Source organism: Arachis hypogaea, chromosome 14 (assembly GCF_003086295.3).
Source record: "Arachis hypogaea cultivar Tifrunner chromosome 14, arahy.Tifrunner.gnm2.J5K5, whole genome shotgun sequence".
NCBI classification, from domain to species: Eukaryota; Viridiplantae; Streptophyta; class Magnoliopsida; order Fabales; family Fabaceae; genus Arachis; species Arachis hypogaea.
The window spans coordinates 119,416,445-119,440,795 of NC_092049.1; the positions used below are offsets into that span (position 1 = coordinate 119,416,445).

Here is a 24,351-nt window from a genome sequence, read left to right on the forward strand (position 1 = left end):
AGTTTTACCACCACCAGCATGAGGGATCTCTCAATTGCACACACATATAATACGAACAAGGAAAACACAGATAGGATACAAATACAACAAGTAGGGCAAATAGCAGATATGCATAGTTAAACAAATAGGCAAACCAAAATAATGCACACTCTAAAAAAACATACAAATGCATATGATGTACACCTGTCTTATGGTTGATGAGCTCATCTGTCAGTTATACAGCCAACCCGATATGTCCTGGTAGCTAACCATTGGACAGTCCCTCTGTACACGCATCTCCAAACTCAATAATATCCATGAGAAAAATTCCAAGCTCATCCATGGGGAGAGACAAAATCTTAAGCTCAAATTCATATATATATTTATATATATTCATGCTCATGAAAAATCCGGAGTTAAAGTATCCAGTCACATCTTACATACAGAGAGTCAACAATTTGTCTTAATTTTGCAAGTCTCATAATAAGATTTTTCTAAAGATTCTAGGACTTACAGCTCTATTACTATTATGAATATTTGAACATTTAAAAAATTTATTTTTGGCATGAAAATAATGTATTTTGAAGAACTAAAGGTACAATAAATTGGGTAAATTATCTTAGATAAATAAATGGTAGGTAAGTACATCAAGTTAGATAAAGTACTTCACATAGAATATTGATGATAATCGGCGATTCTCAGTGTATTTATGATATCTTTTAATGGGGTTGTCATATTAGTTGAACCACTCGATGTATCAATTTATTTTCCTTGTTTAATACTCTCTCAACAATGGTTGCTGCCTCTGTTCTTCGTTCATGTTTTGTCTTTGTCGCCTGCATAGTCTTGCCAAGTCGATCGACGATTTCTATGTGAATCTTCTATTGATATGTTGTTACTGTAATTAACCAAAATAACCATATAAGTATAGTGTTATACTTTTATTTAATGATGGAAAGTAAATAAAATAGGTTTTATATTAGGTGATTGTTCTCATACCCCAAAATTTGTGATAGAATTCATACTCTATTATGTGGACTAATACAATATAAACACGTGGCACCATTAATCTAAGTCAGCTAATAATTAAATAATTTTAAAAAATTAAAATTTAATATATTTTAAAAGTATATTAAATATTATTTGTATACAAATACGAATACGTACATACGTTAACCATATATGATTAATCATTATTAAATAGTATATTTTATTAAAATTAATATAAAATAAAAAATCTCTCTTCTCTTTTCCCTCAACTTTCCCTTGCCCTAAACACTAAAGAGTAAAGTTCTTCTAACTCAGAGAAACACTTCACCCTCAACCCTCAGATCTAAACCTTTGTCGGCAGCTCTCCCACCATTACCATTCACCACTGCTCACCAACACCGCCACATCTCTTCTATCTTTCACTCCTTCGTTTATCTCCATCTCCATCACCATCTATCCCGTCCTTGGCCTCCGTGACCCCGATTCCAGTGCCCCTGTTTTCACCTCCAACACTAGCATCGTCACGTCTCGCCACCGTCTCTCACGTCCTAAGCCTCCGTGACCCCTGTGTCCGCCTCCTCTAATCCACCAGCATAGCCGTGTCTCCATCACCATCTCTCACGTCCACACATGACCCCTGTTCGCACCTTCCGTGTCCGGCTCCTCTAACAGCACCGTCGCGTCTCGCCGTGCCGACCACTCCGCCATCACTGCCGGCAGTAGTCTATTTCTCCCTCTTGAGCCAGGGACACAGAGCCAACGGTGACAATAGGTTAGGTTTTCATTCTTCAAATTATTCTCTGTACTTATTTTAGCTATTATCTAGACTTGTTTTACTTGCACCCTCTATCAAATAATGAATTGTATTTTGTTGACTCTTTTTGGGTAATTACCAAATCAATTATTAGCATTGCCATTACATTTAATTTATGGATCAAACTTGCCATGAATATAATTTTTTGAGTTATATGTCTATATAGATTGAGATAGACAACCCTCTCGTTTAATTTGTATCTTCATATCATATTTTATATAAATAAAAAAATCTTTTAGATTAATTGTTCTTTTATAATTTTATATTTAGTTCTACGCCTTCCGTAACTTTAGCATAGCATATGATTATATGCTGACCATTTAAATAGTTGTTACTATTTTTTTGTCTAAATTTTTAGAAATTTAGTAATTGGCTTGTTGGAATAAAATGGTTTGAGAAACCATCAGAACTATTCTTGGTGAAGCTTGCATATTGGTATTAGATCTCGAAATCACTAAGAACAAAGTATATGAGATTAACCTGTAAAAGTAATCTTTCAAATTATAATTTATTATTCAAAATATATTTGTTTTAGATTTTTTTTACACATTTGTTGTAAACTTTGTAAGTATCTTAATTAATTATTTTGGTCACTTTAATTATAATAGAAAATTTGATTAATAAAGATGTGATATTTAAGAAATACTGTTCAAAAAAGGGAGCTGACTTTATGTTTTATTTTATTAGTTGGTGATGTACTATTTTATTTAAGGTTCTGAAAATCAGACCGGTTATCAAACCGCTCTAATGACTGGTTCACTAGTTTACTGATCCAACCGGTCTAATCAGTGGTTCAACCGAAAAAACTATTTTAGAATAAATAATAAATAAATTATAAATAAATATCTTAAAATATCTTCTAAATTTAAAACAATACATAAAATATCTGTTCCTGTACTTTGCATTGTTATGTTCTTGTATGATATGTGCCTTTTTCTTGGCTTGTGGATCAATGCCACTGTGTGAGATGATTGTTGTCATCAGAATTGTTACAAGAACCATGATTGAAAATACTTTATCTCCCAATACCTACGTACATACATAATGAATTGAATCAATAATATGCATGATGGGTATACGTGAATTAATTTATAAAAAAGTTAAAACATGCATCATATAAATATACCTTTTGTTCCCGACCAATGTTGAGCACTATAATTTCAATGAAGCCTTTAGTATTCATAATCAAACCAAGAATTACACCTTCCATGACAGGTATTTAGAATAGGAGAGAATCAACAAGAGTACCAAAAACCTTGCCAATAAAAGTAAGAGGAACCATCAAGATCACAAATCCCCATCTAGCGGCTCCCTTGATCAAGGTGAGATTAGTCTTGAGGCCATTAATAGCAAATAAGAGAGGTAGCAGAAGGCCTGAAACAAAGTCCTCAAGCTCCTCAATAATAGCAGCAAGTGGTCCATTTAGAATAACCAAACCATAGACAAATGCACCAAACACAACATGTGTCCCAAGTGCGTCAGTGATAAAATCAGAGATCATAACACCAGTAAGCACAATGCATATCTGTGTTTCACTGAAGGGTTGTTCCTCTGGGGTTTTATGTTTCATCCATGACACCAAAGGCCTAAAAACAAGAATGCAAACAACAACAAATGCCAGACTTGACAGAATCCAAAGAGAAGCATCAGAATAACGAGCTTTTCTCTCTGACAAGGCAATGCCTACAGCTAACAAAGCCCAAGCACACATGTCATAGACAAAACAACAACCAGCAATTATAAAACAGCAACAAACATTATAAAACATTACAAGAAAATTTTAACAAAAATTTCAGAAATTATAAAAGCTAAAAAAGAGTAGCAGCACTAAATCAATTATTTGATTTCAAAATATCCATTCACAATTCCACATTCAACCATCAGTAAACAGAGCATATAAAAGGAAGAAGAACCGAAGTGGTGAAAGCAGGGCCATTAACCTTCGACGAGAGAAGGACGGCGAGCGGCGAGACGACGGCGAGCGGAGACCCGACGGCGAACTGCTCCAAGCCTCGAACAGAGAAACAGAGGAAGAGAGGGCCTGGGTTCTGGACAGGGGGAAGAGGAAGAAGCGGAGGCACCGACAATACAGACGGCGGCGACACTGCGACAGAACTGTTGAGGAAGAACCTAGGGCTAGGGTTTTGATTTGGTACTAATTTGCTTTGCTTCAGAGGTAGGGTGAGTTCAGAAATGAGGGGGTATGGGAATGGATCCTCTCAATTTGTTTTAACAATTGAGGGAATAAAATGTGATCTCTCACCATTAATTTTATAAGTGCGATCAAGAATTAATATGAGAGAGAGAGAGAGTAATGAAGGGTTAGAGATCACACTTTACACTCTCATTTTTTTAATAATTGAGAGGATCCATTTTAGGGGTGTGTTAGGGAAAGGGGGTGCTGACGGGTTAGTTTTTTGTTTTTCTTTTTTTTAAAAAAAAAAAAAACATAAAACGTTGTTGTTTATTCAAAATCGGATGGTTTCCGGTCTGGTCCAACCGACAGGTTCTTGGCTGGTTTAATGATTTCTTAGCAGTTTGTAAAAAAGCGGTTATAAACAGTAGACCGGACCATTTTTATTGTCGGTTTTCAGTTAGACCAATTCTACCAGCCGGTCCGATCTGGTTTTCAGAACCATGATTTTATTGAGACATTGACTATAGTACATATATGTAGTTGATTGCTCTTAGGATAATAGATATAGCCACATAGGATTTATGTTCTGAATCATGGTTGAATGAAGCCGATTTAATCCTTTTTTATTTTTGTTTGAAGTTTCGGAATTTGACATATCATGAAGCTGGATTAAGCTTTTTTCATTTTTGTTTGGAATTTCAAAATTTGACATATCATAGCAGTCTAATTTGTGGCTTTTCTATTTGTCTAATATATGAAATTATAGAGAATTATAGTCATCGAATTTATGCCTATTTTGTCTGATTTATGCCTTGGATTTTGTATTTTTGTGTTTACTCCTCTAATATAGCATAATTAGCATTAGAAAAAGATTTGATTTCTTTACTACTGATCATTAAATTTGTAACATATTTAAATTTATTCAAATTTAATTTGTTTTTAAATTTAATTTTCATCAAGTAGCAAGTATTTGAAGTTATTCACTTTTAAAATTGGTCAGTAACGTATTATTTACTTATTGTCATCATTATTATTAAGCATAATATAATGTCATTCAAGGGTTTTATCAAGCAAAGTTGGAAAGTTAATTGTATATTATTTACTTGAGTAATGATGCTAATAGTAAAAATATATTTTTAATAAATGTGTAATTACTAAAAAATATTTTTTATGGATTTATATTATTTTTATATTTAATAAAAGAAATTATCACATAATCTCACCAGTAAGGATGAACGTGAATCGGATCGGATATGGCCAAAATTTCGATCCGATCCGCACTAAAATCATCGGATCGGATCAGATCCAATACCGCAGATTTTAAGCTTGGAGCTGATCTGATCCGATCCGCAAAATCGGATATCGAATATATCCGCAAACATAAAATATTTTTTAAATCTTATTTTTATTAAAAAAATATTAATAATTTTTTTTTACTTTTTTAAATATGTTTACTTTTAAAAAAATATTAAACATACTTTTCTTAAATAATAAAATTAAAATAAGAAAACTTATATGATAATTATTAGTTGAAATAAAACATAAGAAGAATATTTACTTATTTATTTATTTTTGCGGATCCACGGATATGCAGATACCTACATAAAATTCGCAATCCGATCCTATAAATGTGCGGATCTGATCCGATCCGATTGTCTTGCGGATCAGATTCATATCTGCAATTTTCGGATCAAATTCAGATAAATACCGCGAATATGCAGATCGGATCCGATCCATGAACACCCATATTTACCGGTATTACTTTTTTGAAATCATTCTTTTGAAAAAGTATTCTAGAAACAAATAAATAATATATATTTTAAAATTTGAATTGAAATTAATTATTATCATATTAATTACTTATTGTCATCATAATTATTAATAAATATTATTTAATATTTATTCTCACTAATCAAATATCAAGTAGTAACGTATTAATAATTTAATAAAGTATCTTTTAAAAACGATAAAATAAACTAATGTATGTTTAAAGGAAAATAGTTGATTTCCAAAATAAAAAAATTATAAAGGCATTAACTCTGGAAAGCAATGGTTTCAATTGTATTATGCCACTCAATATGCATGGATCATAATTTGAGAAGGGTGTGAGACTTTGAGTAGATTAAAAAATTTCTAATATTTGCATACTAATTGGTGCGCGAATTTTAGAACTCGCACAACTAAACCGGCAAGTGTACCGGGTCGTTCAAGTAATACCTCAGGTGAATAAGGGTCGAATCCCACAAGGATTGTCGGATTGAGCAAGCTGTGGTTATCTTGCAGATCTTAGTCAAGCGAATAGAAAGTTGATTTTTATTAGTGTAGGCGCATAATCAAATGAAAACAAAAGCGATAAATAATTAAGATAGAGACAGTAATTAGCAGTTAGTTAAGGCTTCAGAGATGCTTCCTCTTCTGAATTAACACGTCATGCTCACTACTTCAATGATGAATGATTCCTTCGATGACAATGCTGTAAGTGATTAAGCCATTGGTCGTGGTCATTAATCTCCTCAGGTCCAAACCAAACATCCAAACGGACTAGATCAATCTGGAAGAGGGTGAAGCGCACGCAATTCAATCTCTTTGATGATCCTACTCAAAACGCCACAGACAAGGTCGGATCTTTCGAATCAGAGACTGATGTTGTTATGGTTCTAGCCCTTAGAGCCACAGGAACCTCAGTTACCCCTGACTAATGCGGTTTTATGTCACATACCCCAATTAGCCTAGATAATTCTATTGGATCCCGTGATGCATCCTCAAGTTGTAGTTTAATACTATCCGAGTCAGGACTCGTAAGAACTCATGTAGAATCGAGATTCATAAGGATGAAGAACGACAATGCATCATAGAATATAATCAAACATAGATTGAAGTGGAAAAGTAATTGCATTAATCCATAAGAATCAGCAGAGCTCCTAACCTTAACATAAGAGGTTTAGTTGCTCATACTGTATAGAGAATAAAGTGTGTAATTTGAATGTGGTAAAGGAGATCCTTAACAGGAGTGATCTCTTTTCTATATATACTAATCTAATAATTAAAAATTACAAAAATGAACTAAACTAAGCAGAAAGGTGCGAAAATCCACTTGTGGGCCCACTTGGTGAGTGTCTGGGCTGAGCTTGGCTTCTAACTTGAAGGCGTGGGTATTGGACGCCTACTAGGGAGTGTCCATGCTGCTTCCTTGCTCCCCTTGTGGCATTGAACGCTAGGTTTGGGCATTCAACGCTGGGCTCTGTCCTCTTGAGGCGTTGAATGCCAGAAAGGGAGTAGTGTGGGTGTTCAATGCCCATTTTGGGACTTCATTTACAAAGCAAAGTATAGATCATTATATATTGCTGGAAAGCTCTGGAAGTTAGCTTTTCAATGCCGTTGAGAACACTTTATTTAGGCCTGTGTAACTCCAGAAATACTCGTTTGAATGCACGGAGGTCAGAATCTGACAGCATCTGTTGTCCTTTCTTTGCCTCTGAATCAGATTTTGCCAAAACTTACTATATTCACCCAAAAATTACCTAAAATCATAAGAAAAATATAAAAGCTCAAAGTAGTATTCAAAAAGTAAATTTTGCATTAAAACCTACTAAAATATAATAAAACTTAACAAAACATACTAAAAATAATTAAAAAAATAACATCAAAAAGCGTATAAAATATCTGCTCTTCATTCATTTAACTTAGACGCAGAATAAATGAGACTATCATAAAATTGAATCAATACGCATATTAATAAGTCGTTAATTGAATTGAAATCATTCACATGAGTCCATCATGAAATTGAAGTTGTACGCGTATTGACAAGTTATGACTCATGAAAATTCAAATTTAAATTAGGCATTCAATTTCTATTACAATATTATGCCAATACCTATAAATTTCAGAACTTGGGTTTCTTTTAAAATAGAATATAAGAGAGAAGTATTGTCAAGTCTGTCGTCGATTAATTAAAAAAATATTTTATTTCAACTTATTAAAACTTACAAAATATAAAAGTAAATAAACTTGTATCTCAAACTCAAAAAAAAAATTGGCAAATAACGATCTCAATAATTCTATTACATTGTTCCAAAAAATAGTTAAACTCAAAGAAAATTACTTTCTAACTAAATTCTTATTTTTCTATTCAATCTTCTTGTAATTCTTTTCTGCAGCTTTTAAAATAATTCCTTATTTTGTATTGTATGGTTTAATAATCAAATCAAGAGCAATGCACATTTTTGTTGTGTTGTCAATCTAAAATTGAAATACAAAATAGTAAATAACAAGTCATGGATTTAAAACTAAATAATAATTATTTGATAATATTAAAGTGTATCTACTCTGATAGAATAATTGTCACTTTTAGCACAATCTTTTATCTAAATTGCTACCCAAACTCCACAATCATTACTATTTTAATAGTGTAAAAAACAAAAAATCACAGATAAAAAAGTATACAATATAATATTTTTAAAAAATAAAATAGAGATACAATTAGATTATTACGAGTCAATTTTTTGTTCTCCTATTTCTATATGCTTTGGATCAACGAAACAAGAAACTTTATGCCTAACAGTGGTTTCAAGATCATAAAATAAGTCATTTTGAAGCATCTCTTCAATGTACATAACATGTTATTGGTTAAGTTAAATTAGTATAAATTATAAACACTACTATAAAAAATTTACATATGAAGGATAGATGTTAATGTTATAAATTTAAATAATTACCAATTTTCTAATATTAAAATTCTTTCTCTCCATCTTTTCAGGATTTAGTTTAGAATCCAACCAAATTATCTGACGTTCGTGCATATCAAACACAACAAGTTATCAATGGATATTATCCTCATTGACTGGCACAAGTATCTAAGAGAAATACTTTTTTAATTTAAATAATATTATTTAATTAATTTAAATACTTATTTTTATAGGAATTTACTTATTTTTTTATGAGAAGTTATTTGTTTTTTAATTTTTTCTCTTCTAAAAGTTAAATGATGGATAATTTTTAAATGATATCTAGTTGCACTGAATATCTAAATATAAAATCAAGTTAAATAAATTTTAATAAAAGTAAGTATTGAATATTGAATTTATATTTAGTTCAAGTTAAAGTATTTTTACTTTATGAAGAATTTCTACCTTTTTTATGAAGGATTTTTGATACTGTACTATCATTCTAAAAGAAAGATTTGTTTTCATAAGGGCAAGTTTCTAAATAATAATAAAAATATACATTAATGATATGTAACAGAATATATAAAAATAAAACAAGTCAATTACATCTAATTAGTAATCAATTACTTACAGAAAACACAATAGGTATATACCAATATCTTAGACATTCTAAATCCGATCTCTTTTTATTAGTTAGCATATGAGTATACACACATAGTATCTAAATAAAAAAAATTATATTCAATTGTCTCATTTTTTTAGATAACAAAACGTGAAAATTGATATAATTATATTTATTATTTTAAAAATGATAATTAAAAAAAAGACTTACATCTTCATCAATTCATTCTTTGAAAATTAAATTTACATCAAACTTAGAACTTCTTGCTAAAATTTCATGTCTGTTATGAATTTTTTTGCAAAAGAAAAATTTAATTATTCAAAGTTATAAAACACTAAAAAATGTAAATTATATATATGGTTAATATTTATTAATTTTATCTTCTTTGTCAGATCCAAATATATATGTGGCCACTTGTATATCTGTTTCATCTAATTCTATTCCAGCAGGCGATCTAAACATAATCGGAAGCATTGAACTAATACATAAAAAATAATTTAGCAAATTCTTATAACACTAAAGTTTTAGAATGCAAACAAATTTAAAATATTTATAAGATTCAATTAAAAAAGAAAACAGAAAATTGCAACTTACAAATGGTGCTTCAATTCCAGAAATATTTCGCACAAATTTGATGAGCGGAGTGTTATGGTTGATAGAATATTCGGTTGGAGAGCCTTTACTCAACAAAAACTTTGGAATTTCAGTTGATGACGACTTTGGAGAATAAAGCTTTTTTCCAACTGAAACTGGACCTTTTTTTGGTCATTCTTTTTTACGCCCATTATTAGTCTTCTTGACTATTCTTCTAGCACTTTTGCCTATAGGGGTCACGCGTAGACGTAAGAGACGGTGATGGAGACGTGGCGACGCTGGTGGATCGGAGGAGGCGTACACAAGGGTCACGGAGGCTCAGAATGTAAGGTAGCGTTTGTTTTCGGAGACAGGACATAGAGACATGGACAACGAATGTTTAAAACGTGTTTGGAAGTAAAGACATGGACACGGAACACATTGTCTTCAAGACACTATTTTATATTTTTGTGTCCACTCTTTTACGAAGGACAATGATGGACACGGAATTTAAAAAGGTGGACACTGATTTTTTATCAAAATTTTTTCCTTTTCTATCCATAGATATTTTTATTACTCTACTATTATCTCTTCTTATTTTTCCTAATTTTAGTTTCTTCTCTACATCGTAGTTCTTCTTTCTCTGCGTTCTTTTTTTCAGACACTCTCTTTTTTTGGTAGAATTTCTTATTTGACTGGATAATTAATTTATTTTTTTAATCGTTCATTTTCTTCTTTATGACGTGCTATATTAATGGGGACTTAATTCACTTTTCTACTTTATGTAACTTTATTTATTATTAATTTTGTTACTTTAATACCATTTTTATCTTATTGGTTCATAGACCAATTCTTCTTGTAATTTTCTGTATTCCTACATACTCTTATTTTTTATTAAATTAATTTATACTTGAAGTAAAAAATTTAAAATCACATGGCTATTTTAATCATTTCGCATAATATCTTAGTTTTGTCCATGTCTATCTAAACATAATAAAGGACAATACATTAGTGTCTTGTCCATCGTATCCAAACACAATACACAAAAAATAATTTTTAGTGTCTCCATTCTATTGTCTCTGACTTAGTGTCATGTCCTGTCCTGTCTTCAAAACCAAACGCAGCCTAAGAGACGGTGGCGAGACATGACGATGCTGGTGTGGAGGCGGAAATAGAGGCGGTGGAATCGGGGTCACGGAGGCCAAAAATAGGATAGATAATACTGGAAATGGAGATAGACGAAAGAGTAAAGATAGAAGGGATGTGGCAGTATTGGTGAGCGGTGGTGAACGATGGTGGTTGAAGAGCTGCCAGCGAAGGTTCAGATATGAGGGTTGAGGATGAAGTGTTTCTCTGAGTTAGAGAAACTTTACTCTTTAGTGTTTAGGGGTAGGGGAAGGTGAGGAAAAGAGAAGAGAAATTTTTTTATTTTATATTAATTTTAATAAAAATATAATATTTAACTATGATTAATCATATATAGTTAACATATATACATATTTATATTTGTACACAAATAATATTTAATATACTTCTAAAATATATTAAATTTTAATTTTTTAAAATTATTTAATTATTAGCTTATTAGGGTTAATGATGTCATGTGTCTATATTGTATTTGTAACACCCTCACTATCAGAAGTCACGCTTCCGGCTGCGCTACTCTGATTGCAAGGAGTATTACGACTACTTTACATACTAAATACTAAAATAGGAGCCTGTGACTCGATACTGTATCGCTGATTTCCTTGAAAACCGAAAATAAACACTTTATCCTAAGAAAAATACAAACAGGCATAGATTCATATACAAGTCTCCTTACATAATAACTCATAATATAATATACATATAAAACATACAATTCCTATCCCTCTTACAAACTTGTAATAACAAAGACGAGGGAACAAAATAATCTAATTAATACAACAACATATCAACCAAACGTAGTATAACTCTTCTTAACGCTTCTTCATCCGGTTCCTGAAAAGGTAAAGCTGTAGGGGGGTGAGAACCTAACCACACGGTCTCACCACGCATTTTCAAAGTTGTCATAAGAAGATATTCAATAAGAAAAACTATTTTCAGATTCTGTGATTATCATTGTCTTATAAATACTTCTAAAAAAAATCCAATAGCTAATCGTTTAAAACCTTTTCAAAGAGGCAGTGTTTAACATTTTCAGAAATTCAAAGTCTTTCCTTTCTCGTAAGCAAATCTCAACCAGAAACCAACCACACAATCAAACAACACAGTCATTAATTCAGCACCAAAGTTCATTCTCAAATGTAGCACGCCAGGACAAACACAGGCAAGACAGACAAGAAAAGCACAAGTAGGTAGCAGTTACAGCAAATAGTTCAAGTAGCAGTTAAGAACAGTTTAGCAATTAGACAAACCAAAAAAAGTTCAAACCCAAGCAAAGCATACAAATGCATATGATGCATGCCTGTCCTATGGCTGATGAGGCTCATCTGTCGGTTATCCAGCCAACCCGACAAGTCTAAATTGTACTTAGACTGTCCCCCGACGTGCATCCCCAAGAGTCTATGCATAGCTTTTTCTCAAATAGTCAATATTACTCAATGGGGGTAACATTCCCGGGAATTTATATAGTGCCCGGTCACACACTTACATCGTAGGGTCAACAGAGTATCGAGTTTTCAACCTGGTACACGTGGTGGCAAGCCACGGCACTTAATCCAGGGAACCTCGTATCTCAGATATTTCAAATTCATAAGCCACATAAATAATTCATTCATTATTCATCAATATCTAAGCAATTCTCAATATCATCATCATTCGTCAATCCATATCCCATTTTCCAAATTCATTCAAAAATCATATTTCAAATCAATCCTCATCATCCTTCTTTCCGTTTCGTTCACTAACAATTCTCAATCCAAAACATAACCTTATCTTTGATAAATGTAGTCTTAAATCGTATAATGCTCAAAATTAAACCTTTTAAAATAACTACTTCAAATGAAACTTCTAATTATATAAAATTTCGGCAGCATCTCCTCTAAAACTCATCTCCTCTAAAACTCGGATTCTGCCACCCTTTTTTGGGTCCCATCCAAACATTTCTCAAACCTTTCCAAAACCTCAATCATTTTCCAAGATTCGGCTAGTTCCAATATCAAATAATTTTCAAAGCGAATCAGTGCCCATAATAAATCTCTTTTTAAAATCAAACCAGCTCAAATACTAAATCATTTACAAAGTCACTAACTCAAAATTAAACCATTTCCAAAGCCAATTCCTTTACATCATCAAAAATAGCTTCAAAACCAAGAAAAGCCATTTTTCATAATAATCAACTAAATAACCTTTCAAACTAATTTCTTTTCAGCAATCACAAACTACTCAAGCAGTCAAGCAATCAGTCATTCAGTCCAGCAAACAACCACATTTAGAAGACAATTATAATCACAGGCACATGTTCTCTCACATTAATATCTATTTATCACAACTCTGTAATATAAATTAGATTTTAAGAAAAACCCCTACCTCGACTCGTCGAAACCATAACTCAAAACGCGTCAACGAAACCGTTTCTCTTAACCCGAAACCGATAGCAACCGCAAACTCAGCCCCTGATCACTTTCGCAGCACTCACAGCAACTTAAAAGCGACGTGCAACGCTCAAAACACGACTCTATGTTACCAGAACCTCGGAGTTTATGACCAAACATAACAGATTATTAACACGGGTTCCCGAGACATAAGTACTTACCGAACTAAGAAAATGAAACAGCGGCGGTCGCTGAACCGGTTTGGCGGCAGCTCCGGCAGCCACCTCGAACGGCAGCAGCGACCAGAACTCCGACAACGGCGACTGAAACAAACATACATCGATGATTAAGCTCCCGGAAATTTAAAGGAAACAAAAGCCAACTTAAAACTTTACCGGCGACAGATCTCAGTGGCAGCAGAGGTGTTCTCCGGCGGCAGAAGCGACGGTAACAAGCTACTCTCCCGCGGGCTCCTTCTCTCTCCTGCGTTTGGCTCGGCGGTGACGGAGGTCTCTTCTCCTTCTTCTGCCCGCGACCAGCCTCGACGGTGACGGACCCAGAGGCGGCGATGATCACACGCGCAGCAGCAGCAGCAGCCCGTGATGATGACGATGGCGGCGGCTCTGCACGGTGACGACGGAAACTGGAAGCACAAGGCGCGACGGCGAAGGCTTCTCCTTCCTCGCGCGTCTTCCCACTGTTCACCAAGCTCCATTAACGGTGACGATGAAAATACTTCCAACGGCGGCGTACGGTTCTGACAGTGACGGAAGCGTGAACGGCGGCGGAGCAGCGACGCGGCGCGGCGGTGATGGCTGCATGTGGTGGCGCGGTCTCCCTCCAAGGCTCGGTGAGGACGCGATGGCGGCGGCGAGGCCCAGCAACGCCGGTGTGCCTCCCTCCCCTCTTCTCCTCTCGGCTCTCCCCTTCCCTCCGATTTCCCTTTCCTTTTCTTTTATTTTTTTCTCTTTTTTTTTTCTGTTGAGGTATGTGGGTTCTGTTGTGTGTGGGTGTTGTTGGAGAAAGGAGGGTGTGGCGGTGGGTAAGGAGGTGGCTAGGTTAGGTTAGGGCTAGTGGGTTCAATTTGGGAATTTTTGGGTAGTTTAGGTAATTTTAATAAAATTATGGGTATAATGTATAAATTTAAAATATAACTTAATTCTTTAAAAATTACTTTTTTAAAAAAATATTATTTTAATTATCAATTTGCTAATTGGCATTTAATTAGGTATTCTAATTTAAAATTAGAAATAATATAATTAATTTTCTTTGTTTATAAATTAAAGTATTAAATTCTAAAATCTCAATTATTTAAAACTAAATCATATAAAATTTCTATTCTTTTATAACTGTTAAATTTTATAATTTAAGTATAGAAAATTATTCATTAATAATGAAATTGAGTAAAATTTATATTTTTATTTTCAAAACCTGATTTAATTATTTTCAATGAAATAATTTATGAAAATAAAATGTCTAATAAATAAATAAATTTGAAATTGGCTCATAATAAAATTTTCTAAAATTTCTGGGTCTTACACCCTACCCCACTTATAAAAATTTTTGTCCTCGAAAATTAATGTATTACAAAATACATTACATTATTTTAACACTTTGTGTAAAAGCAAAGAACCTTAGCATTCATATTTATATAGTTTCAAATACTTTGATTATCATATAGCATAAAGATATAAGGGTAGTATTGAAACTGCAAGATAGAAATTACAAAGCAAACTTGATACAAATGATGACATGGTTCAAACATATAATGGTAAAGCAAGGCGGTGAAAGATTATAAAACAGGCTATGTTTAAAACGACATACTTAATATTCGCACACTGATCTCGCACTAACTTCAGATATTCAACTATTCAACTTCAACATAACTTATCTCTACCATTTTTAACTGTACTTCATCGAACAACTCATCTGAGGGTCTCAACTTCGTCAAATACTTTGCGAATCTTAATGGTCACAAACCCAACATCAACAAAATTCTTTCGCATGTAATAAGGTTCTACAAATCCCTGCAACGTCGTATATTTACAAATTTTCACCTTTTGCGTTCACCAGACGTGTCCTAAAGAGCTAATGTGCCATTTATTAAGTTTAACGATCGCACAAGATACTAAAATTAATCTCGAGTATACTCAAAAGGATAATAAGCACCGTGTTCGCGAGAATTTGAAAGAGTAAATGCAATTGCAAGTAAACAAGGATGCTCAAACAATGGAGTTTGCTAGAAAGAAATTAATTGACAACTTCAAGGATAACCTTTGGATCAAAGAAATTCAATAGGATCAAAAAGAAGGAAATCAGCGCATTAGTTTGAAACATATCCAAGCTGAGTTGAAGAAGTATGGGATTTCATAGAAAAGGAATGATTAAAGACTATGGTGACGCATTATTGCGGAACAACTTCAAATGATGACGGGGTTTTCATAGTTCGGGGAGGAATATGGAATCAATAGCCGTGTTGTAAGAGTTTTAACATAGTCAGAAGTGTAAACGGTTAAGATGTGCGTAAGGTGCAAATAGCAAAGCAAGGAAATTTAAATTACACTCCAAGGAAAAAGGAAGTGGGAACGACACATTAAATTGAATGGCACAATTTAGAACATATAAACCAATGCAATATAATAAAAAGGGGCACTTTATATTTTCAAAGATTCAAGGGTCGGCATCGTACCCAAAACAATTCCAATGTTATATCAAAGAGTACAAAATTTATAAAGAGAAGTATAATGACAAGGATAGACGTTCTGAAAGATTCAAACGGTAGTTTACGAATAAGAGGCGGACACATTGAGAGTTTAAAGAACTTCAATGGAAACAATGAGAGAAAAATTTTGCATTTATCAGAATTAAAGTCGAGCTGAATCAAGGTATAAGATTTACAAGAGAAAAATGATCAAAGTCAATGGCGTCGTTTACCGAATTCAAGAGAATGTATAAAAACATAACTGAATAACATGTTCACAGAGAAACGGAAAAACATAAGGAGGGATTAGTTTACCTTTGAAAAAGAAAATATATGAATTAAACATTTTTCAGAAGAACCACGAAAAATATAAATATTTGCGTTACATCAAAACATATTCTACTTGAAAGGAGTTATGTGAAGGTTGTAAAATAAAGGTCATTTGAAATAAGAACAAAAATCTTCCTTCAAGAGTTTTGGAAGACATTTAAGTACATAACCAACAAAGATAAGCATAAAAACGGCAACAAAGTTGGTAAGAATCAAATTACATTTAAATAAAGAATTAAAAGTGAAATCTTCTATAGATCAAAAAAGGAGTAGACATATATTGCAAATATGTAGGTTTAAACCATATAAAGAAATTTTGAAGTTCATGTAGAGAGGTACATGTAAAAGTAAAAACAATTCTCATAAAAAAAATTTAAAATTTGGTTGTGGATAAAATTAGGCAAAGGACGCTTCAATCAACTTCTTTAAAAAGATCCAAACAAAATCTCAAAAAAACGCCATAAAGTATGGTATAGCAAAATGAATTTGAAGCTTATCAAGGAATTATGTTTTCCATGTATAGAAACACAAAATTAAAAGCCGTGATCTCAAGAATCTACAAGATAATTAATGAAAATAACTAATGAATATGGTTAGAGTAGAATACACAAAATGTAAAATATGAAACTAAAGAGTCAAATAATCTTAAAAAAGAATCTAATTTAGAAAATATTGATAGAAAGAATAAAAGAAAAAAAATAATATATTGATCGAAACAAGTTCCGACTGAAATAGAATACAAAGTCCAGAAATAAGAACAGCTCAGGTCAATGATTATTTTTTTTTAAAAAAATTTTGAGATCATTCTTTATACCGAAACAAATTCAAGCTTGAATCAAAGGGTATAAAATTCATAAAGAGAAATAAGTGGTGTGTTGCAAACAGACAGATTTCCGCTAAATAAGGAAGTTTTTCAAAACTTCATTTAAAATAGTGCATGCTAACTTTAAAATAACTTTGTCAAATGAAAGTCAACTAAAAAGAGGCAAAAATCTTTCTTTTGAAGAATACTTAAATACATAATCAAATAAAGATATTTGTAAAAACTGTAATAAAGTAGTTAGAAAATCAAATTGTATTTAAAGTAAATATATCTCCATAAATCAGTGAATGAACAAGCGAGATATTAAAAACATTTAGTTTTAAACTCTATAAGGAACTTTCAAGTTTATATAAAGAAGCATATATATATATATATCAAATCAAAAGCGGTTTTGTTAAGATTTGAAGTGTGGCTGTAATTATCGTCAAATAAGAGGAAAACTAAATCACAATTTGTTTATAAGGGACTCGGAATAAAACTTAAAAAGGTATACTGCATCAAAACAAATTCAAATGTATATGAAAGAATACATGACTCAAGAGGAAGTGCCTGAATAAAGAAGGTAAATAGACTAAGGATTTTAAGCAGACCTATGTAGTTAGAATCAAACAAGAGCGCATGTGAACAGGAGGGCAGGGTTGGAAAATAATCCGATCACTTTTCAAGAAAAGAATCGCAAAGAAAATCCTTAGAGCATACCACAGGAACAAGACACATGATATTTGCAGAGTTCAAGATTCCTAACCGAATAGCCTCAAGAATTAACTCCTGACGTTCCCAAAACCCGCGATTCGCATTTTCTATAACTCGCATAATGTCTATGATAACTCATTGGTGCTTCCACAAACATAATTCACTAGTGTTAAGCCGGCCAAACTTAATACCAGAAATTATGCAATGCAAGACTAATGGCATTAATCAATAGACTGTCATGTGCATAAAGCTCTATTCTCGTTATCCAAACAAGACCTATTACATGACTAACTCTCAGAGTATGCAATTGAAGCATAATCGGTCAATTCCTCAGGCTCTACAGGAAAGACCGCTCTGATACCATATTGTAACACCCTCACTATCAGAAGTCACGCTTCCGGCTGCGCTACTCTGATTGCAAGGAGTATTACGACTACTTTACATACTAAATACTAAAATAGGAGCCTGTGACTCGATACTGTATCGCTGATTTCCTTGAAAACCAAAAATAAACACTTTATCCTAAGAAAAATACAAATAGGCATAGATTCATATACAAGTCTCCTTACATAATAACTCATAATATAATATACATATAAAACATACGATTCCTATCTCTCTTACAAACTTGTAATAACAAAGACGAGGGAACAAAATAATCTAATTAATACAACAACATATCAACCAAACGTAGTATAACTCTTCTTAACGCTTCTTCATCCGGTTCCTGAAAAGGTAAAGCTGTAGGGGGTGAGAACCTAACCACACGGTCTCACCACGCAGTTTCAAAGTTGTCATAAGAAGATATTCAATAAGAAAAACTATTTTCAGATTCTGTGATTATCATTGTCTTATAAATACTTCTAAAAAAAATCCAATAGCTAATCGTTTAAAACCTTTTCAAAGAGGCAGTGTTTAACATTTTCAGAAATTCAAAGTCTTTCCTTTCTCGTAAGCAAATCTCAATCAGAAACCAACCACACAATCAAACAACACAGTCATTAATTCAGCACCAAAGTTCATTCTCAAATGTAGCACGCCAGGACAAACACAGGCAAGACAGACAAGGAAAGTACAAGTAGGTAGCAGTTACAGCAAATAGTTCAAGTAGCAGTTAAGAACAGTTTAGCAATTAGACAAACCAAAACAAGTTCAAACCCAAGCAAAGCATACAAATGCATATGATGCATGCCTGTCCTATGGCTGATGAGGCTCATCTGTCGGTTATCCAGCCAACCCGACAAGTCTGAATTGTACTTAGACTGTCCCCCGACGTGCATCCCCAAGAGTCTATGAATAGCTTTTTCTCAAATAGTCAATATTACTCAATGGGGGTAACATTCCCGGGAATTTATATAGTGCCCGGTCACACACTTACATCGTAGGGTCAACAGAGTATCGAGTTTTCAACCTGGTACACGTGGTGGCAAGCCACGGCACTTAATCCAGGGAACCTCGTATCTCAGATATTTCAAATTCATAAGCCACATAAATAATTCATTCATTATTCATCAATATCTAAGCAATTCTCAATATCATCATCATTCGTCAATCCATATCCCATTTTCCAAATTCATTCAAAAATCATATTTCAAATCAATCCTCATCATCCTTCTTTCCGTTTCGTTCACTAACAATTCTCAATCCAAAACATAACCTTATCTTTGATAAATGTAGTCTTAAATCGTATAATGCTCAAAATTAAACCTTTTAAAATAACTACTTCAAATGAAACTTCTAATTATATAAAATTTCGGCAGCATCTCCTCTAAAACTCGGATTCTGCCACCCTTTTTTGGGTCCCATCCAAACATTTCTCAAACCTTTCCAAAACCTCAATCATTTTCCAAGATTCGGCTAGTTCCAATATCAAATAATTTTCAAAGCGAATCAGTGCCCATAATAAATCTCTTTTTAAAATCAAACCAGCTCAAATACTAAATCATTTACAAAGTCACTAACTCAAAATTAAACCATTTCCAAAGCCAATTCCTTTACATCATCAAAAATAGCTTCAAAACCAAGAAAAGCCATTTTTCATAATAATCAACTAAATAACCTTTCAAACTAATTTCTTTTCAGCAATCACAAACTACTCAAGCAGTCAAGCAATCAGTCATTCAGTCCAGCAAACAACCACATTTAGAAGACAATTATAATCACAGGCACATGTTCTCTCACATTAATATCTATTTATCACAACTCTGTAATATAAATTAGATTTTAAGAAAAACCCCTACCTCGACTCGTCGAAACCATAACTCAAAACGCGTCAACGAAACCGTTTCTCTTAACCCGAAACCGATAGCAACCGCAAACTCAGCCCCTGATCACTTTCGCAGCACTCACAGCAACTTAAAAGCGACGTGCAACGCTCAAAACACGACCCTACATTACCAGAACCTCGGAGTTTATGACCAAACATAACAGATTATTAACACGGGTTCCCGAGACATAAGTACTTACCGAACTAAGAAAATGAAACAGCGGCAGTCGCTGAACCGGTTGGCGGCAGCTCCGGCAGCCACCTCGAACGGCAGCGGCGACCAGAACTCCGACAACGGCGACTGAAACAAACATACAGTGATGATTAAGCTCCCGGAAATTTAAAGGAAACAAAAGCCAACTTAAAACTTTACCGGCGACAGATCTCAGTGGCAGCAGAGGTGTTCTCCGGCGGCAGAAGCGACGGTAACAAGCTACTCTCCCGCGGGCTCCTTCTCTCTCCTGCGTTTGGCTCGGCGGTGACGGAGGTCTCTTCTCCATCTTCTGCCCGCGACCAGCCTCGACGGTGACGGACCCAGAGGCGGCGATGATCACACGCGCAGCAGCAGCAGCAGCCCGTGATAATGACGATGGCGGCGGCTCTGCACGGTGACGACGGAAACTGGAAGCACAAGGCGCGACGGCGAAGGCTTCTCCTTCCTCGCGCGTCTTCCCACTGTTCACCAAGCTCCATTAACGGCGACGATGAAAATACTTCCAACGGCGGCGTACGGTTCTGACAGTGACGGAAGCGTGAACGGCGGCGGAGCAGCGACGCGGCGCGGCGGTGATGGCTGCATGTGGTGGCGCGGTCTCCCTCCAAGGCTCGGTGAGGACGCGATGGCGGCGGCGAGGCCCAGCAACGCCGGTGCGCCTCCCTCCCCTCTTCTCCTCTCGGCTCTCCCCTTCCCTCCGATTTCCCTTTCCTTTTCTTTTATTTTTTTCTCTTTTTTTTTCTGTTGAGGTATGTGGGTTCTGTTGTGTGTGGGTGTTGTTGGGGAAAGGAGGGTGTGGCGGTGGGTAAGGAGGTGGCTAGGTTAGGTTAGGGCTAGTGGGTTCAATTTGGGAATTTTTGGGTAGTTTAGGTAATTTTAATAAAATTATGGGTATAATGTATAGATTTAAAATATAACTTAATTCTTTAAAAATTACTTTTTTTAAAAAAATATTATTTTAATTATCAATTTGCTAATTGGCATTTAATTAGGTATTCTAATTTAAAATTAGAAATAATATAATTAATTTTCTTTGTTTATAAAATTAAAGTATTAAATTCTAAAATCTCAATTATTTAAAACTAAATCATATAAAATTTCTATTCTTTTATAACTGTTAAATTTTATAATTTAAGTATAGAAAATTATTCATTAATAATGAAATTGAGTAAAATTTATATTTTTATTTCAAAACCTGATTTAATTATTTTCAATGAAATAATTTATGAAAATAAAATGTCTAATAAATAAATAAATTTGAAATTGGCTCATAATAAAATTTTCTAAAATTTCTGGGTCTTACAATATTGATCCACATAAATAGGGTATAAATTCTCTCACAAATTTTGGAGTATGAGAATAATCACCTTTATATTATATTTATGTGGAATGAGAAAAAGGTAAGAGAAGATAAATAAGAGAATAAGAAAATAAGAATTTTTTTTATTCTATAGTAATAATAATGTGAGATGAGAGATAGTAAAATAGGAAAGATATAACTATAAAAGTTTTTTTTATCGTGAATGTATAAGGTAAGAGAAGAGATAAGATAGTGGAAGTTTTTTAACTTTAAATAACTTACCTATAATAGAAAAGATTATTATGAATGACAAAATTAAAAAAAAATTAGACATTAAAATATGTTTTGTCATTATATATATTATTATAGATGTTATAAATAATGGCCACTAAATTATGGGAGAAAAGAAAATATTAATAATAGCCTCAATAATGCTTAATATATACATCTAAGTAGACGATTAGATACAATAATAAATAGGATAAATTGTCCTAATTTTTCCTAAAATTATTAGGTACATATATATATATATACATTTCATGGTATGTTTCCTTTACATTAATGTCTCATCTTTATAATAAGAGAGGTAGGTCAAGATTAAATTTTATGTATACCTAAAGTTTATAAATATTAAGATGTCATATAATAAAAGACTTGAACATTGATGTTAATTTAGAAGCTAGCTAGAACCTTAGTGATTTGCTAAACTCCTTGGAAGAGATCAAAAGATCCTTGTTGGAATGATCATGATGAGGGACATGCATGCTTATTAGTATTCTTCCTTCCACTCTTCCTTCCAATAAAAGGTTTGAGGGACATGATCAAAAAATTGTATATAATAGAAATGTGCTGTAAAATAATAATAATTCTAATTACATTAAAATTATAATTGATTTTTAAAAGAGAAATGATTAAAAAGGTTATTATTTAAATGCTATTAATATAGTAATATAATGCACAAACACTTATATAGAATCCGATACGTAGACATATAAATTTTTATACATAAGGACCTACTTAAAAAATTAAAAAGATTGACAAATTAACGTAATATTATTTTTGTTTATTCATATGTCAAACTATTTTTTATTTATTCAGTCAAAGAATTTATTTATTAAAACATAGTAAATAATAATATTTAAACGCATTTAGAGTGGACAAGTGCATCAGTTAGAGCTTGAGGCGCAGGTAAAGCGGTTCAGGAGAAAGAAAAACAAATTAATTATGAGTCAGAGCTTGAGGCGCAAGTAAAGTGCTTCAGGAGAAAGAAAAACAAATTAATTAGCAAATACTAATCGCGATATATAGTTCGGGGTAATACCAACACCAAAATCTACTCCTAAAAAATCACAACTAACTCAAATCCTAATTCCTCATTTGCCTGCCTATGAACTTTGCAAATCGCGATGGACTACCGATCCAGCAATGCAGGGCCTGCGAAGAAATTAAACTGGTTGGATCTTCCGGATGACCTGACTTTGATGATCATTGGAAAACTTATGACATTTGAGATCTTAACCAGTACTCAGTTCGTGTGCCCCAAATGGCGACGCATCTGCATGGATCCGCTCTTGTGGTGCACCATCAACATGTGCGATATTGGGATTCATAATTCGGTGGACTATAACTTGGAGAAGTTGTGCCGCCATGCAATTGATCGTAGTTGTGGCCACTTGATAGACATCAGTATTGAGTATTTTGGTACCAATAATCTCCTCAAATATATAATTGACTCGTAAATTTAAAATTTTTCATTTTTATTTGTATAAAATTACATTTTAACATTTATTGGCATATGTGATTTGTAATGCGATGTTTGTATTGGCATATTATAATAATCTATATTTAAGTTGAAGAATTGAAGTTGAATTACAATCGTTAAAAATTTTTAAAAGCTTCACAAATTACAAAATTTATTATTAACTAGACAAGTGTACGTGACTAAGTGTCATTTAAGTAACTGCATGAATGAAGAACAAGATATTGAAATTAAAGATTGTTCACACATGTTTGAAGTTGTTATCATTATAAACTAAGTCTTAATGTCATGAGGTCACCTTTTTATTTTGTTGCAGCGTCAATCTTATTACACCACTTTTATGTTTCCTGATTATTAAGATAGTAATAGAATTCATGCTTACATAAAGAATAAAAAAATATTATTTATACACTAAAATTAGCTATTAAAATCGATTACTATTTATTTATTTATATATATATATAGTTTAATTTATTCTTAGTATATATTTTATATTTTAATATATATTTTATACTAGTGATTAATTTTAATATTCACCTAACATGATTGATAAAAAATAGTACAGTCTATTATTATTTCTCTAAGTGAAGTTCAAAGGTTAATAGAGAATACAAACATGTATTATTTTGTGTTTTGTTTCTCTTCCTGATATATTATTATGATTATGGTGTATTATTATTGAGTTGTAGATTTAAAAACTAACAGTTTGTATGGTGATTTTTAAAAGGGGATGTCATAAATTGCGACATTTGCGACTTGTTGAATGCTATCATTTCTATAGAATTTCAGACGTAGGATTATGTGAGATGGCTGAAAAGTTTCCATTGTTGGAGGAACTTGATATTATTCTTTGTTCTGGTGTATCTAGTATTGTTTTAGAAGCAATTGGCCGAGGTTATCCTCTTCTGAAATCATTAAAGTATAACAACAATGGTGGCGGTAATAAAGAAGCATTGGCTATTGCACAAAAT

The 24,351-nt window shown here is 32.9% G+C and overlaps 3 protein-coding genes across 3 annotated transcripts; 1 reads left to right on the forward strand and 2 right to left on the reverse strand.

Moving 5' to 3' along the window:
• Window positions 1-2,221: 2,221 nt before the first annotated feature.
• On the reverse strand, window positions 2,222-3,494 carry LOC140178690 (cation/H(+) antiporter 15-like). The gene is made up of 4 exons (XM_072215914.1): window positions 3,032-3,494; window positions 2,910-2,935; window positions 2,714-2,812; window positions 2,222-2,263 (listed from the first exon to the last, which is right to left on the reverse strand). Exons 1-4 carry the CDS (start codon window positions 3,492-3,494, stop codon window positions 2,222-2,224), a joined length of 630 nt encoding a protein of 209 aa, XP_072072015.1.
• A 9,873-nt stretch (window positions 3,495-13,367) lies between these two features.
• Window positions 13,368-14,248, reverse strand: LOC112743845 (uncharacterized). Its single transcript, XM_029292234.2, has 2 exons — window positions 13,690-14,248; window positions 13,368-13,617 (listed from the first exon to the last, which is right to left on the reverse strand). Exons 1-2 carry the CDS (start codon window positions 14,007-14,009, stop codon window positions 13,512-13,514), a joined length of 426 nt encoding a protein of 141 aa, XP_029148067.1. The 5' UTR covers window positions 14,010-14,248; the 3' UTR covers window positions 13,368-13,511.
• An 8,779-nt stretch (window positions 14,249-23,027) lies between these two features.
• Window positions 23,028-23,360, forward strand: LOC112743022 (F-box protein SKIP19-like). Its single transcript, XM_025792256.1, has one exon. It carries the CDS (start codon window positions 23,028-23,030, stop codon window positions 23,358-23,360), a length of 333 nt encoding a protein of 110 aa, XP_025648041.1.
• Window positions 23,361-24,351: the final 991 nt, after the last annotated feature.

What these genes read in the sequence shown, in the direction of transcription:
- LOC140178690 (XM_072215914.1), bottom strand. Translation starts at nt 3,494, where the DNA reads ATGTGTGCTTGGGCTTTGTTAGCTGTAGGCATTGCCTTGTCAGAGAGA. An exon ending in ACATTGGTCGGGAACAAAAG is followed by an intron (nt 2,813 to 2,909) that starts GTATATTTATAT and finishes GTATGTACGTAG; the next exon opens with GTATTGGGAGATAAAGTATT. An exon ending in ATCCACAAGCCAAGAAAAAG is followed by an intron (nt 2,264 to 2,713) that starts GCACATATCATA and finishes TTACTTTTACAG; the next exon opens with GTTAATCTCATATACTTTGT.
- LOC112743022 (XM_025792256.1), top strand. Translation starts at nt 23,028, where the DNA reads ATGGACTACCGATCCAGCAATGCAGGGCCTGCGAAGAAATTAAACTGG.
- LOC112743845 (XM_029292234.2), bottom strand. Translation starts at nt 14,009, where the DNA reads ATGGAGCTTGGTGAACAGTGGGAAGACGCGCGAGGAAGGAGAAGCCTT. An exon ending in GCCACTGAGATCTGTCGCCG is followed by an intron (nt 13,618 to 13,689) that starts GTAAAGTTTTAA and finishes TGTTTGTTTCAG; the next exon opens with TCGCCGTTGTCGGAGTTCTG.